Consider the following 17,562-nt stretch of genomic DNA (forward strand, 5'->3'; position numbering starts at 1 on the left):
TTATTATAGCGTAATACAATATAATATAAATAGTATAGATAATAATGATTCCGGGTATATATGTTAGGTCGAGAAATCATTTCGAATATATATCGCCTTTCTTAGAGTATCTCCAATAGGGGTGTCAAAAAGAGTGTCGTCATGTGGTGACATCGCACTCTTGTTGGCTACTCATTGGAGGCTTAGAGCAACTCCAATGGTTGGCACCCCTCAAAGGGTACCAACTTCGCCATATAAGTAAAAATATTATATTTTAAATTCTCTCTATTCCATATTATTTTAGCATTTTTCTTTAAAAAACACTCCAATGGTTGGCACCCCAAGATGTCAAATTCATTAACTCAATAAAAAATGCTTAATTGAAATATATTAGAGAAATGATATTTTATGCACCATTAGGATCACATTGGGACCACAAATGAAGTTGACACCCTATTTTTTGGGATGCCAACTTTTGGGACCCCAAGTTGGCAATATGCCAAGTCATTTGACACTCCAATGACATCCCTCAACTCCAATGAAGTGCTAACAAGGGTGTCAAGCCACATCATCTCACATGGCTTGGCTTTGACACCCCTCTTGATACCCTCTTAGGTGTGCCAACCAAAGTAGCCAAGATTTTGGCACATTCCCAAAATGGATATTATTATGTTATACGTCCTAATAAAGAAATAGTTCCGTATATAAAAGTTTGAGAACTTTGAATGTTAATTGTTGGCATAAACTTTGATGAGAAGAGTGTCAAAAGTATAATTGAAGAAAAAGATAATATTTTCTTTATTTCATTCATTTCATACACTTTTCTTTTTTGAATGTCCCATTTATTTCTATAAATTTCAAACTTACCAAAAATATTAAAAATTTTATAATATAAAAATCAACTACATGCACTATTTTCTTTCACTACACTCACTTTATTCATTAAATATAAAATAGTCCCACCACTTTACCTAACTTTATACTACTTTTTCACTAAATTATATTTTTTCTTTCTCTCGCATCCAATTACTTTAACAAAGGTAACATTACTTTATTATGTTTTTTGTGTGCCTAAACCATTTATATACAGATGACTGAGACGAAGGGAGTAATATATTAACATTATTGATAGAATTAATTTTTTGATAAATTTGGTTCAGCAGCCCAGGGTTGGGATCCACAACCAAAGCAAGCAATCAGTGGAAAAAGAAGTTTTAGGAATGTTCTTGATGGAATAGAGTATTATAGGAAAGTCTATTACCCTCGTCATCAAACCCTTTCTTTTTCAACCGACTTTCTGCATATAAACACCTCTTAATAAATCAATATAACTTAACTTGTATAAATACCTTTTTGTTAACCTGTGTAAGATCTCGAACACAAATACAATGGAAAATTCTTGTCCCAAAACAGTTGACGAGGTCGTTAGAGAGATTATGAGAATTCACAGATCTTTACCACCTAGACCTGGAATTGAAGAAGTTGAAGCTGCCAAGATTTTGATTCGAAACATCGAAACCGATGAACATTCGAAACTCGAGTTTGTTTCCAAGCAAGTTAAGGGTTCTCAAGTTCCTGATGAATTGTTTATGATCTTACAAGAGATGCAGAGGAATTGGGTGGTTTTCGAAAGTAAAGAAGATAAGAGAGAGGCTTTAAAACTGTTGGATCTTGAAAATGCACACCAGGTGTTTGATGAATTGATTCAGAGAGCTTCTGAGTGTGTTGATTCGGGAAGTAAGGTGGAGTTTCGGGGTGCTGGTTCGGTGTCGTCTGAGGGGTTTTTGAATGATTATCGGGCGAGTGGGGTGCCGTCTTCGAGTTTTTTGTATGAGAAGGAGGGTGTTAATGGTTCTTCTAAGTTGTTTACGAGGGATGACAGTTATGTCAGTATGCCGAAATCTGCTGTTTATAGGGATGGAGTTGGAGGCGGAGTACGATCTGCGGATGGTGTGGTTCCCATGATAGTAGATTCTACTTTGAAATCTGTAACTAGCACAGGTATAATTATAATTTTTTAGTTTGTATAACTAGAATTGTGTTTATGATAATTTAGGTTGAACTAGTATGTCTTGTTACAAAAACATTGTCATTTATAGATGTGGGGATTGTAATTATTCTTGGCATATGCTAATATAGTCCTTTTCTTATAACATTGAATCATCGAATATGTAATTTTTAAGATGTGCTTGCTGTGTTGTGAAATTTGTTATATTCCAGGAAATTAATATTAACATCATTCTTCCTGTCAAAAAAAAATATTAACGTCATTCTAATATATTAATTTTGGGTAAATAATGAATATTTTCCCCTTTTTTTTGAGAAAAAAATGATAAATGTTTTCATATTGAGATAATACGAGACTTGTATTACATATTCTAATATCATCATGGTTAGTTATGTACTCATCTAATTTTATAATATAAATTAAACAAATAATGTATATAACATTTTAATTTAGGTAAAAGTTAATGTTTAAATACCTATAAATAAATTACTGTTTGCAGTTATAGCAAGTCCTCTGTGTAATATGGATGACCTTAAAATTATTAAAAATTTAACCTATGCGCTTCATTTCTAGGTAGTTATATAGGAGTATTTTAATAGAGGGGATTGGGTGGGTGAAATCGAACTAGCATCTCCTAGGATTTCATAAGCAGTGGCAGTGGTGCTACGTGCTAGAAAGCTCAAGGATATTAATCTGCCCTCTCCTTTCCTTTCACCTATTCAGATAACCTATAATAGCATATTAACCACCAAAAGAAAGAGTAGATAAATTAGGTGCAGTTCTTAGTATCTGGACTTTTTTACGATAGATAATAAATTTATAAGATATTGGTTTAAACTATAATTTTTACATGTTTAGCGGGAAAAAACTATAACTTTTACATACTGTCTTATAAATTTTTTTGCCAACGATTGTCTAAATGTATGGACATAAAGGACGTTTTAGATGGTGTAAATATATGTAATTGTTTTAGGACAGTAGAAAAGTGTTAATTAATTTGAAACATGCAAACAGTAATAGATCAATTTTCCCTGACTGTTCCATAAATTTTGTATATGGGCCAGGACCCTACCTGTAAGCTAATTTATACTTTCTGGTTAATCGTGTTTCCATGGTGTGGAATTTAATATAAAACGTGATTAACCTTCAATTGGAATGTCAGAAAAGTTTATGGTTTGAAATATTGATGCTGATTCTCTTACTGTCTTTCTCTTTCCTTCTTTTTTTTCTTAAAGGTAATGATGGTGAAAAATTGAGTCTTATAAAGCTTGCCAATTTAATTGAAGTGTCTTCCAAAAAAGAGACTCGGGATCTGAATCTGCGGGGCAAATTGATGGATAAAATAGAATGGTTGCCAGATTCAATTGGAAAACTGTCAAGTTTGATCACACTGGATTTGTCAGAAAACAGGATTTTGGCCTTACCGGCCACAATAGGAGGGCTTTCATCACTGACAAAGTTAGATTTGCATTCAAATAAAATAAGTGAACTCCCAGATACCTTAGGTGATATTCTTAGCCTGGTTACTCTCGACTTCAGAGGGAATCAGTTGGCATCTCTACCCTCTACCTTAGGTAGATTGGTTCGGCTTGAAGAGCTAGACTTGAGTGCAAATCATGTGCATGTACTTCCAGAGTCAATTGGGTCACTAGTTAGCCTAAAATTTTTGGATGTTGAGACCAACAATATTGAAGAAATTCCACATACTATAGGCAATTGTTCCTCACTGAAGGAACTCCGAGCAGATTATAACCGGCTTAAAGCCCTACCTGAAGCTGTTGGACGGATCATATCCCTGGAAGTTTTGTCTTTGCGTTATAATAATGTCAGTAGGTTGCCAACAACGATGGCATCTCTGACAAGCTTGAGGGAGCTTGATTTAAGTTTCAATGAGCTAGAATCTGTGCCTGAGAGCTTATGTTTAGCCACCACACTCATAAAAATGAACATAAGCAACAATTTTGCTGATCTGCATTATCTTCCAAGGTCCATAGGGAATCTTGAGGAGTTAGAAGAGTTGGATATGAGCAATAACCAGATAAGAGTCCTACCAGATTCCTTTAGTATGCTGTCCAAGTTACGAGTATTAAACGTGGAAGGAAATCCTCTAGAAGTGCCGCCAAGAAGTGTAACTGCAATGGGGGCACAGGTAATTTAATTGATTTTGTTATTTTTACACAACTTTATTCATTATTTCAGTGCAATTTTAACAAATGTTAAATTTTCCCCAGGCTGTTGTTCAGTACATGGCTGAACTTATTTCAAAGAGGGATGTTAAGTCACAACCTGTCAAGCAAAAGAAATCTTGGGCTTCTATGTGCTTCTTGTCGGGATCTAACAAAAGGAAGCGGAATGGCAGTGGCAGTGGCGTAGATGCAATAACCTAAGAAGATACTTTTGTCCAAGTTTATTCTTCTTGTTGCTTATGTAAGCTTTTTGGTGACTAGGTGGACTTGTAACATTTGAGTTTTTTGTTTTTTTTTTTTGTTTTTAAAAAAAGCATACTTTAATGGAAAAAACATAGACCCGGGGAGTTGAGCTAGGACACATACAGAAACACCCCTTGACCCTTGCACAGGGTCTTCCCATATGCATCATTAAAATTGTTAGTTGACAATTCATACAACACCTACTTGTCTACACCCTAGTGATTTAAAGAGATGGGGCTTAACCAAACCAACCTGAGCTCACTCTGAAACCCATGTACACCAAAGCAGTAAGAGGAAAGTGTAGGACATATGGCCCAATTCTTGAACTTCTACCTCCATTCCGGCCTCTGACACCAAGAAGCCATTTCACGTAGCATTTTGTAAGTTATTTAGCTCAGCAAGTGTACCTCCTTTCATTATGGATCAATCTTAGACTTGATCAATCCTTGATTTACTGAATTTTGGCTGTTTTAGAAACATCCGGCCCTTTGAAAATTGCTGACTTGCGCTAAAATCACTAAGGTTTTGATAGGTGTAGGTGTTTCATGGTGAAAGTTCTGGTGACATGTAGAAGACAACTTCCACATGTATGATACTTGTAAAAGTTATAGTTAAAATTTTAATTTTCGAACTAAAGTAAGTATTCTGCTAAATATTAATTTTGATCTAAATTATTGTTTCTGAGTTCATGATGAGTAGCTTACCAACACCGGAATATAGTATTACATCAGTAAAATTATGACATCAATCATAAAACACTATACCTTATCAATGTAGAACTTGACTGAGGTCTGTGTTTGGAACCATTCAATTTACAGGAAAGGAAAGCTGCTGGACAAAGACAGCAAGCAAATAATCGATCACTCAAATGAACAATGCAAACAAAAGTTTCTAGAGAGTAAAGAGAAAAAGATAGTGGAGCCGTCTGTTTTTCATGGTGCACGGTAATCAACATGCCGGTCAATCAACATCTTAATTATTGTTGTCTTTGAAATCCTTGAGATTTCTATACATTCCTGCACGTCCTCATCACAAGCAATTATAATCCATTCACCCTCATCATCTTGATATATGATTGTGAAAGCATTTCTCTCCAGGTGCAGCCTCTTAATCACATTCTCTTTTAACTCAGATATTCCTGAGGAATCAGTTAGCCTAAACCTTATGTGAGCATCGTTATATGTGGCCTTCACTAATATCTTTTTCAAGTTCTGTCTTGTATGAGCAACAACAGGTGCAAACTGCACAGGGGGCGCGCCCGAAGAAAAGTTGCTTTTACCAGGTACCTCTTCACTTATGTTTCTCCTGGTCTCAGAGGAACTGCGGCCCATGTTTCTCTTGCCATAATTCCACCTCATAATACCAACATCTCTACACATTGCTTTGAATGCAGTTCGACTAACTAAAAGTGAGTACATAGTAAGTATAGTTAACCACCAAAACTTATCTAATAGTATTTCAGTAGTAGTTAAATGCACAAATAGAGTCGGGTGCAAGAAAATAGTAATTACCGCCAAAGCTCTTTCTTGCATCATCTAGTGGTCTCCCAAAATGCTGGGTAAGACTCTCGTAAGTATGACTGATATGTTTTTCAGATTCCTCCTCTCTTATTGATGCAATTTCTGATGTTTGAGCCTCTATTGTGTAATTAATGAAACTAAAAATCAACTTCCACTTTAATCGAGTGCAGAATAAGGTATAATTGTTATGAGCACTTGTATATCTAGTACAATATGCGTGTTTGTTGTTTATTTTGCAAAACAAATGGTCATGTTACCTCTCTGATCAGCCACGTTGTGTCAGCTTCTTTCAAAATGATCTCTGGAGCGGAATATAATTTCTCCTCAGTGTTCCCCTTACCAGTGAAAGAAGACCCGTTCTGATTTCCTGCTCGGGATGCTCCTGAAATACTTCGGTACTGTTTTCTTGCTGAACCAATATCTTCCCAGGAATTCCTTTTTATCCCTTCCCCATTCTCAGAGAAAGAGAATCCTGGTCTTTGCACAGTGTTATCGCTTTCATAAACACGGCTTGTAGCTTCATTTTCGCTGCAACCATCTGTGTTTGTACCACTAACTATACTATCAATCTCTTTAGGATATTTAGCACCCTGCATTTCATTTGTTCCAGAGGTTTTAAATGCTTGAATATAATCCCAATTCCAGTAAGCACGAGACCAATCCAATGCTTTTTCTACAGATTTCCCGTCTCTCCTCCCTTGAACATTCAACTCACCAATTCATTTGTCTGAACTCGATTCCCAATCATCTCTCCGGGATGCTGCATATTCCACAAAACCTGGGATCTGTGAATTTTGTGAAACGTGTGGATGGGACACGGTGGTGTTATGACAACCCTGGTATCACTCTCAACACCAGAACAAGGCCAGGCTGAGAAAATGATTAGTGGTTGCATGCTGTTATCACTTTCATATAAACTGCTTTTAGCTTCGGTTTCGCTACAATCACCATCTGTCCAGGTACCCACTTGCTATACTTTCTATATCTTGACAAGTCAAAAATGCTTCAAATGTTTCCCAGTTGAAGTCAGGAAAATCCGAAAGTTGTTCAGAGTTCTTGTTCTCATTGCTTCAACATTCCTCTGAACAATTTTTTTTATCTAAACCTGACTCCTGATTATTCGACGATGCACCAAGGATCTGCGAATATGGTAAAGATGGGTGGCATCTCGTGGATTGGATAGTGATACTAAGACAGCCCTTTTATTACTCCCAAATATAGTTTGAAATTTGAACTTAACTAATATTTCATCATCTAAATTAATTATTGACGATTTTTGCAACTTTTGTCCATTCTGACTTTTTGATAAATTTTAACCTTTGCATTTGCCAAACTTTCCTTTTCGCGGTTTCAGAAGTTCGTTCACAAAGGGTTATTTGTTTGACTAGCTATAAATTTTATAGAGAAGGGCCAGGCCACACCATGGTCACCATCACATACAATAGAAATATAACTTTATTAAATTACTTGTTCTAATTACTTAGCATCTTCAAGTGATGCTTCATCCAACTTATTTCAAAATTTTTTTTTGGAAAAAATCCATATTAAAAAAATAGTTAACTGTACTTGAAGTTTCAAGTTTTATTTTTATTTAAGTAAAGTGGTACGGATAATTATTAAAATGAGAGGATAATTTTTTTGTTTATAAGTTTGCATTGAATGTAAAGATTGTGATAAAAAAATCTTAAAAAATATGGTATTTTGTAGAGCCGGCAATTTATTTATTTCGTATACTTTCGTGTCGTGTATTTTTGTGTTTCGTGTCATAAATGTTTAAATCAAACCCAAACCGTTAATAATTCGTTTCGTATTCGTGTACCTTCATGGGATTCGTATCGTGTTTCGTGTAACTTAAAATTAGTAATAAAAATAAAGATAAATTTTATATTTATATTTAAATCAATAAGTCATACAACCTTAAGTGCCGTCAAATCTTGTGAAATTTAAATTTGAATCTATTTTTCGTAAAAATTATATGTAAAATATTATTGTAAGATATATGTATTAATATAATTATGATAAATATATTTATTTATTTATTTCGTGTACTTTCTTTTCGTGCCGTGTACCTAAGGGTAAATCCAAAACCGACCCGTGTACTTTTGTGTTCGTGTACAACAAATGTCAACCCAAACTTGTTATTTTCGTATCATTTTCGTGTCGTGTATGAAATTGCCGGCTATAGTATTTTGGAATGGGGCAGTAATATACTCACTACCTTTCAAACTAGTACTAATAAATAATACTCTAAAAATAAACTATAATTTTTCATTTTTAACTTTGAATATAATTTCTTGAAGAGTTTTCAAGATTATTTTTGAACTTATATTTCCAAAATTAACTTTTTTCAACATGATATGCTATATATAGTATAAATGAAAAATTTCTTATTAACAATAAAAACGCTTTTAATCTTGTTAAGTTTATTCAACATAAATTAGAACAAGAACCAACATAATTATTAGTACTGGGACCAGTAGTTATATTGTATGAAACTAGCATAATTACCCGTGCGAAGCACAACCTATTTTCTAGAAATATTTCTTGATGCAGAGTATATGATTTTTAAATTTCAATTTGCAGAGGTTTTGGTAGAAAATAAAATGTATAGTACATTATAATTTATTTGAAATGTACGGAAAATATCACTCGAAGCAACATTAAGTGATGAAATATTGTGCACTGTTTATAATTTTTTCTTTTCAGGTTTTGATGATTCTGGTCATAATGGATATTTTGGGTATATGTGATTTTTGGTAAAAAAATATGTCGATACTAATTGTAATTTGTGTAGGTCCAATATTTATGAAAGTAAGATAATTGAAACTTGTTGCATTTTGAATTGACAATATCTCCGTCCAATTTTAGTGATCTCTTATTAAAGTGTTGGTACAAGTATATTATATTCATGGCAGCGACATGTAGTTAACAATATAGGTTTGTCGAATGAGATATATATATATATTTTAGAATATGTTATAATGTTGGCCGTATTGATATAGGTCAGACGTAGATTGTTTTCTAGTATAGAGATTAATATAGCGTTATTCTAATCGTTGTCGACTTTAATTCGCGAATGATTTCAACCTTTTTCCATATATTAATTCAATAATAATATTTCTTTATTTTCAACCCCGAACCCTTTTATCGATCTGATAGGTTAGAGAATACATCGAAATCGACTCGGTTTATAACTTCTGCCGGCAAGCACACATCTTTAAATTTTGGGTAATCAACAAATTTTGTGACGACTTATGTCAAATTTCATGTATGTCAAGTCCATAAAATAACCCATTTTTGTTCAAGTTAGTAAATTTAATACATATTAGTTGAATTGATCTTATAAAAGAAATATCAAATACATTTTATTGATATAAAACATCCCGTCTTATTGATCAGATGTCTTCGTCAGACTTGTAATTTAATTTCACTAAACTTATGTAATGAATCGGTTCACATAGCTAAATGACGAATATTTTTTTAAAAAAAATAAAATTCCGAAATCAAATTAAGCTAAAAGATTTCAAGTACTCTTTTAAAAATATTGGATCAATTATGTTTTCTAATTCAGATGAAGTACACCGACTCTTTGGAGGTATAACCTATGTATGTTTGTGATTCTCTTTTCAGTAAATTTTAAAATAAATATATATAAGGATTTGTATATTTTAATTCTGATAAAAAAAAGGTTTAAAGCATATTTTTAAACATAGAAATTAATAATAAGTAAGGTAATGATTTTTTAATGTATTATATTTGAACTTATATTTACGAAAATGTGGTACGAATTGCATTTTGCACCCCTTATATTTGGTCAAAACTCAATTTTGTATACCTATTTTCATAAATTGCAGTTTGCATCCCCCTACTTTGAAATTCGCTTCAACATGAACCCTGTTTGCCTAATTTTTTAGCCTTAATTGTTGTCTCCAACAATATATCTCATCTTTTATCTTCAATAATAGATTATATATGTTGTTGAAGATAATAATTTGGGCAAAAAAATTGACAAAATTTGACAAAAAGGGTGCAACTTGAAGCGGATTTCAAAGTAGGGGGATGCAAACTGCAATTTATGAAAATATGTATACAAAATTGAGTTTTGACCAAATATAAGGGGTGCAAAATGCAATTCTCTCGGATAATTATAAAGACTAGAGGATAATTTTTTTGTTCATAAGTTTGCATTGAATGTAAAGATGCATGATGTGATAAAAAATCTTCAAACCTATGGTATTTTGGAATGGGGCAGTAATATAATCACTACTTTTCAAACCATTACTAATAAATAATACTCTAAACATAAACTATGATCATTTATTTTTAACTTTGAATATAATTTCTTGAAGATTTTTCAAGATTATATTTGGACTTATATTTCCAAAATTAACCTTTTTTATATGCTATATAGTTTAAATGAAAAATTTCCTATCAACAATAAGAACGTGTTTAATTGATGCTTGTTAAGTTTATTCAACATAAATTAGAACCAACATAATTATTAGTACTTGGATCAGTAGCTATATTGTATGAAATTAGCACACATGCGAGGTACAAACTATTTTCTAGAAATATTTCGTAATGCAGTGTTTATGATTTTTGAATTGATCTCATAAAAAATATCAAACACATTTTCTTGATATAAAACATCCCGTCTTATTGATCAAATGTCTTTGTCAGACTTGTAATTTAAATTGACTAAACTTACATAATGAATCGACTCACATAGCCAAATGGCGATTTTTTTTCAAAAAAAGGAGAAATTTCGGACTCAAATTAAGCTGGATTATTTCAAGTGTTTTTTAAAAAAATTGGGTCAATTATGTTTTCTAATTCAGTTGAAGTATACCGACTCTTTGTAATCATGACCTATGTATGTGTGTGTAATTATATGTGTGCATGTGTTATTCTCTTTTCAGTAAATTTTAAAATAAATATATATAGGGATATGCATACTTTAATTCATTTAAAAAAAGTTTAAAATATATTTTTAAACATTGAAATTATTAATATGTAAGGTAATGATTTTTTAATGTATTATGTTTGAACTTATATTTAAAATTAATTTATAAAAATTACCTCCATAAATAATCCGGTATTTTATGTTTAAAATTAAATAAATTATCTCACTATTAAATGACACTAACATTTTTTTTTTGAAAAGCAAATATATTAAAGGGACAAGCCCAAACCAACTTATATAAACTAGCCCAATTGGAAAAGGGCTAGCACATAATTCATTCTATCTTAATTCTACTAAACCACCACAAACTTAACTTACTAATTTTAAAACCAATAAAATATCATAACTATTCTTAATAAAACTTAATAATAATAATTAAATAACAGCTGTTGGGATACCCCAACAGCCTTCATCTTCCCAATCTTCTTCTGCAGCTACCTTGCTACTCAACTTCTTCTGCTTCAAAACTCCATTTCTTCAGCAACTCCCTGGACATCACCATCGACTCCCAACGCTCCAGCCGCCGGCAAACCCACCATGACCTCAAACTCAAACAATTCTGCCACACTAGCATTCTCAACCACCTCATCTTCTTTATCATGCAAACCCAAGCCCAGACCCTGAACCTGACCTGCATTAACCTCCGCATCCTGAGGGAACTCATCTTCATGAGGATCAAACACCTCATCTTCCAAGATTGCAGGCTCAATTTCACTTTTTCTAACTACTCGAAACCTTTGAGCAGTGCTCCCCAAACCCATGTCCAAGTACTATAGCTCTTCAATTCTTTCGAAATCTTTTTCCATTATAACCATTTGATCTCAGTGATTAGCACCATATTCATCTATATACGCAGCTAACTCATTAGCCTCTCTATCAACCAACCTAAGCTCACATTTGTAATTTTTATCATCCTTACGCTGATTAAGCTGCCATATGACATACTCATACTGAGGCCTTCCTCCAATCACTGTAAAATTGTACAACTCCCAATAGGCATCTACATGATCAGTCTCAAGAATGATCTTCTTAAATCCCTTGTAATAGGCCTCCTTAAGACCCTCCAATAGTGCATAAAACTCATTTTCCCTATGATCCTCAAACCTTAGAGAGCCACCAGTCATGTGCAAAATAACCCCTACATAATCCCTAAACACAGCCCCTATACCCGAGTGTTTCCCAATTGGCAAAGCTTCTTGGGAAAAAAAGCTACGCACATTACATTTCACCACACCCTTACTTGGCATCAGCCACCTCGCATTAACATTCACATTTTCTTCTTTCATTGAAACTTTTTTGTTGAAGAACTACTGGACCGTCTCTCAAAAGAAGAAATGAAAACTGAACTGAAATGATTACTAAGTAATGGTTGCACTTAAGGAACCCCTTTATATACTACTACCAGATGATTCCCCTTAAAGATTGTCATAAAAGCTCTACATCCTCCAAAACTACTCCCCCAATCAAACGTTTAAACTTCCAAGAGGGAATCTTAAGCTTTTTTAGTTTCACCAAGTTATCATAAAGACTCTATGCACAAGTAATTATGCCTATAATATCTACTGACTTGAGATACTTCACTAAAAAACCTAAAAATTAAAAAATTTATCGCAACTTCAACAAAGATTAAAAATTCCCTATTTAATAACCTCTAATTCATTTGAAAAAGCCCCTCTTTTTGCATGTCCATCTGCTACTCCATTCCATCTTCTACTGATATGCCTTATCTGAACATCTAACTATTTTTCTCTCCAAAGTCTCACCTGAAGAGCATCCATATCAAACTGTTTAACCAGTTTCACATAATCCGAAAGCACTAGAATATGACTATGCTTCCAAATGCTATCTTTCAGTAACATGAACAAAACTTCTAGAGAATAGCATTCCACTTCAAAAATAATAAAAACTGTTGTAGGATCAGCAAACTGCAATAAAACTTCCCCTGAAGCAGATTGCATCACAACTCCAATGCTAGCCAGAAACTTACCCTTAACATCTTTTTTGAAGCTACCATCTATAATTGCCACAATATGAAAGTTATTCGTATTAATCATCTCCCACCATAAATCCTTTTCACTTGCTGTCACCAACCAATTGGATTATGAGACCACGAAGTAATTCTTTTTCTACTGATGATGCCATTAGCTAAACACCACGCCAATACCCTACTTTGAATCAGAATGAATGCTTGCTTGTAATCTGGAGTTTTATCATCAAATATACAAAGATTCCTATGCAATTAGATGGTTCATAAAGTGGATACTAAGATACTAGACCAAACTGTTTTAATACCTTCGTGTTGAAAGAAAAACATTGTTAGGTCCCAATGTGTTTGTAGAAGGGGGGTTGAATACAAACAATACCGAATAATCGAATTTAATGCGGAATAAAAATGTGAAATAAAATTCAAGTTAAATAAGAATATTATTAAACTTGAAAGGTGTTACAACAACGGTATCGATTGCAAGGGATTAATCTCAAATTAATTATCACAAATCTAGAATAAATTCGACATGAAATATTTCTATTTTTGCAATAAAAAGAATCAAATGCTAAACGCAATTTGAGATTAAGTTCTAGGGATTTTGATCCGCTAGATAGTTACACAAGAACAAGAGAATGATTTCTAGTTGTTTGGATTTAACTTTAAAACTAGAAATTTTGATCTTGAAGTTTGCAGATGAAAATGAAATATTGTCTGCTTATTTTCTTTTTGTTCTTGGTTGGTTGACTTGTGTTCTGTTGGATTATTGTGTCTTCTGCTGCTTCTGTCTTTTTAATTCAATCAACAGAATCACTTGAACTGGAATGACAATCAGTTGAACTAGCAAGACAATCTGCTGAACCAGTAGAACTTTCGTTATGACAATCAGTTTAAGCTAGTATAACTTTCGGCAAGACTATCTGTTGAACTAGCAAGACTATCAAACTGAACTAGCAAGACTATCTCCTTCCAGGAGAACTTTCGGTGAGACAATTGAAATGACCTGGCATGACAATCGGTATGACAATCCAGATTGTCATGCTAGTTCAATTTCAATTGTCTTGCTGAATTAAAACAGATTTTAATCCAATTATAATTCTGAAAATTCTTAATATTAATTCAGAATTAATTAATCAATTAATTCAATTAATCAATAAATCAATCTTTGCAGATTTAATTTATTTTTTTAATTAAATTATATGACTTAATTAATTAATAGAGAATTAATACTACTCTTGAACTGCAACCATTCTTCTGAAAATCTTCTGAAAATCACTGAAAATTATGAATCAATTCCACCACTTCAATGTGGACACTCGATGTACTGTCTGGATCACGAGTGACTAACTTCAGTGACGTTTCTTCATATCTTGACTTTGATACTTGATTTTATTCAGATTAAATCCTTATAATTCTCTGATACCCTAACAAGATCTCTGTCACTTGATTAAATCCACAATCTTGATTTGTATCACTGAGGCTTGATCAATTTCTTGAACTTCTTCCAGTGAATTAATTCCTCAAGTCTGTAGATGAACCTTGTTTCTGAATCCTTTGACAGATGTTACTTTGTGAGATCTCTTTGACGGTAGATCCACTATTTACTTGTTACATTCTTATTTGAGTTGAGTTAAATCCTCGAATATACAAATAGGCTCTAACATATGCCTTTCAATGTCCCCCTATTTGTTTGTTAGACAATAACAAAAAAATACCTAGAGGATAACTCAACTAACAAATAAGAAAAAGATATAAACAGAAATGCAAAGTAAATAGCAGAAAAGTTCAGGATTATATTTAATATTTTCCAGATTCCAAATAGATGTTCCTCTAGACTGAACATATCTTCAAGTAGTTTTATCTTCTTTTGTACAACCACATTTCCTGTTGAGAAGCACATATCTCTCTTACTTCGCCCCCTATGAGAATTAACTGATTAAAGAAGATCACCTTCGTTTACCACATCTCCCGTACAATAGGATCCGCAGATAAAAACCAATGGTACTCCCCTTTTGGAAAATAGCTTCTTCCCTTACTAGAAAATCACCTTGTGTTTACCACCTCTCCCGTACAATAGGATCCGTAGTTACAAACAACAATGGTGTGGTGTAGTGTACATATGTAGGATCTTTTTCTTCCTCCCTGCTATTTCTCCCCCTTAGTTGAGGAATCCTCCAAACTATTACTTAAGCTTTTATCTCCCCCTTGGAGAAGGAATGTATGCCATTGTCTGAAGGAGTTCTCACATTTCACTTGGTTGGAAAAGAAATAACAAGTAGTTTCTCTTTCTTCCTCACTGTGAGTGTGTGATTCTGTTTAGTGTACCTCACATATGTGTCACTCTTCTCTGCACTCGTGTTTACACTCATTCTTGCTTCTTCCCCTATGAGAATTAACTGATTAAAGAAGATCACCTTCGTTTACCACATTTCCCGTATAATAGGATCCGCAGATAAAAACCAATGGTACTCCCCTTTTGGAAAACAGCTTCTTCCCTTACTAGAAAATACCTTGTGTTTACCACCTCTCCCGTACAATAGGATCCGTAGTTACAAACAACAATGGTGTGGTGTAGTGTACATATGTAGGATCTTTTTCTTCCTCCCTGCTATTTCTCCCCCTTAGTTGAGGAATCCTCCAAACTATTACTTAAGCTTTTATCTCCCCCTTAGAGAAGGAATGTATGCCGTTGTCTGAAGGAGTTCTCATATTTCACTTGGTTGGAAAATAAATAACAAGTAGTTTCTCTTTCTTCCTCACTATGAGTGTGTGATTCTGTTTAGTGTACCTCACATGTGTGTCACTCTTCTCTGCACTTGTGTTTACACTCATTCTCATAAGTGTATCACTCTTCTCTCATAGATCCAAAATTCAGCTGTACCTGTAAGGAAAATCACATTAGCCATCCTTAAGGAGGTCACAGGTGGTGCAATGGGAGTTCGCAAATCCCCATCCTTGTTAAAATCGTCAGATGAATCTGAGTCATAATCTATAAGTTGCTAGTTTCCCTTTTAGGGTTCTAGATTTGAATTCTGGGAAGGTAAACAATGATCCAACGAATTTAGCATAAAGATCAAAGTTCCCTTCTAATGTCTGTGAAGACATTTCCTTGTGACTCATCAGGTAATATCTGAATCATTGTTAACAAGTTGCCGATCTGTGCCTATGTCAGATCCACTATCCGCAGATGCATCCAGGGGATTTAAGCATGGGGAGGTAGACACTGACCAATGACATATGGCTTTTGGATCAGTATCCTCTCCTAACACCTGTAAAGGTAATTGGTCCATTAACGAACCTTGAACAATCGAATCTGACCTTAAAATGGTCGAAACTCTTGTTTCTGTCAACTCATCCTTTGTGTGTGTGACCTTTCCTTGTGCATCAAGAATTGTTTATGTTTGAGGTGGTGACACTGCAACAGATACCCTGGCCGACAGACAAATTTTAATAGACGCACCCTGTTGAAAGAATGAATCTAGTAACTGTTTTTGTGCCTTTTCAGCCATTACATCTTTTTGAGAAGATGTATGGGGGCTAGCAGTTATCTCGGTTTAAAATACTACTCATCTTTGTAGGAGACAGAGCTACTGGGTTGACTACAGAACCTTCCTTATGTGGTGAACTAAGGCACTATCTCCCTCACGCTCACTCATACTTCATTTTAGTGGTAAGAGAGTGTTGGTTGGTTCTGTTTCTGTGTTTGTCTTTACAGTCTGGGATATATGTTGTGGGTTGAAATGACTGTCAATAAAAGAAAGCCATTGGAGACTGAACCTGTATCACAGAACATATGGCAATATAGAGATAAAATGTACTTGAGATCTTTAAGAAATGAAAATTATACATTTAATCTTTTGAGAGAAATGATGTACACTAGTGATTTCAAAAGATTTTAATAAAATAAGAAATCACTAATGTAGAAAGAAGTTTGATTTTCTCCTAAAACTCACTGCACATATAAAATAATATGTTTGTGCCTAGTAATAAGAGAGTTATTAATATGACGACTCTACTAGTTCATATTAAACTGTAACTTCAGTTAGAGTGCCATACCATGTACTTGACGATTGCTTGAGTAGTACACTAGTTCATATCAACCTGAAGTGAGATTGTGAAGAAGAGATTGCATAGTCCAATAGATCTGCAACTGCAAAGTCCATGAACTGTGGTGCATTGACTTCCTCTTTTGACTCACCAACCAGGAGTACACTTGTACACATCTTACTAGAGTCCAATTCCAAGTGTAATGTGCATCAGGTGCCTGATATGTCGTAATATCCTCAAGACTCGTCACTGGTGCTATATGTTAGATACTGCTTCCTGATAATAACCTAGCACAATATACGAATTTTCAATGATAACATTACCAGCTTACAAACAGCCATATCCCTCAGATAAACCTTTGCTGTTATCTCCAAAGGTAACCAGTGGGCCAGCTTTCTCAACCACATTTGATTGCAGGGCTCTATCTCCGGTCATATGTCTTGACGATCCACTGTCAAGAATCCACACTACCGGTTCCACCTGTTTAATGCCCTGCACTACAAATGGATTAGACCTTCTTCGGAACCCAAACTTGGTTGGGCCCGATATACTTGTAGAATTGTCCTTTGTCAGGCAAAACAACATTTTTAATTTTCATGGTCTCAACTTTCTCAATGACTGAACATTTGACC

General features: G+C 34.0%; 1 protein-coding gene across 5 annotated transcripts; it reads left to right on the forward strand.

The window, feature by feature from the left end:
• Nucleotides 1-1,159: 1,159 nt before the first annotated feature.
• On the forward strand, nt 1,160-7,537 carry LOC141671156 (plant intracellular Ras-group-related LRR protein 4-like). 5 transcript variants are annotated; one of them, XR_012554976.1, is made up of 6 exons: nt 1,160-1,980; nt 3,223-4,136; nt 4,219-4,414; nt 5,235-5,824; nt 6,220-6,331; nt 6,616-7,533. XR_012554976.1 is itself a non-coding variant. In XM_074477288.1 (4 exons), exons 1-3 carry the CDS (start codon nt 1,368-1,370, stop codon nt 4,372-4,374), a joined length of 1,683 nt encoding a protein of 560 aa, XP_074333389.1. In that variant the 5' UTR covers nt 1,160-1,367; the 3' UTR covers nt 4,375-4,414; nt 5,235-6,096. The 5 variants fall into 5 exon arrangements, 1 of the variants encoding a protein (XP_074333389.1); XR_012554978.1 differs by having other exon boundaries at nt 5,235-5,698; nt 6,616-7,532; XR_012554975.1 differs by having other exon boundaries at nt 6,220-7,537.
• The last annotated feature ends 10,025 nt before the right edge of the window (nt 7,538-17,562 follow it).

The sequence above is a fragment of the Apium graveolens genome, chromosome 7, assembly GCF_009905375.1.
Source record: "Apium graveolens cultivar Ventura chromosome 7, ASM990537v1, whole genome shotgun sequence".
Taxonomy (NCBI): domain Eukaryota; kingdom Viridiplantae; phylum Streptophyta; class Magnoliopsida; order Apiales; family Apiaceae; genus Apium; species Apium graveolens.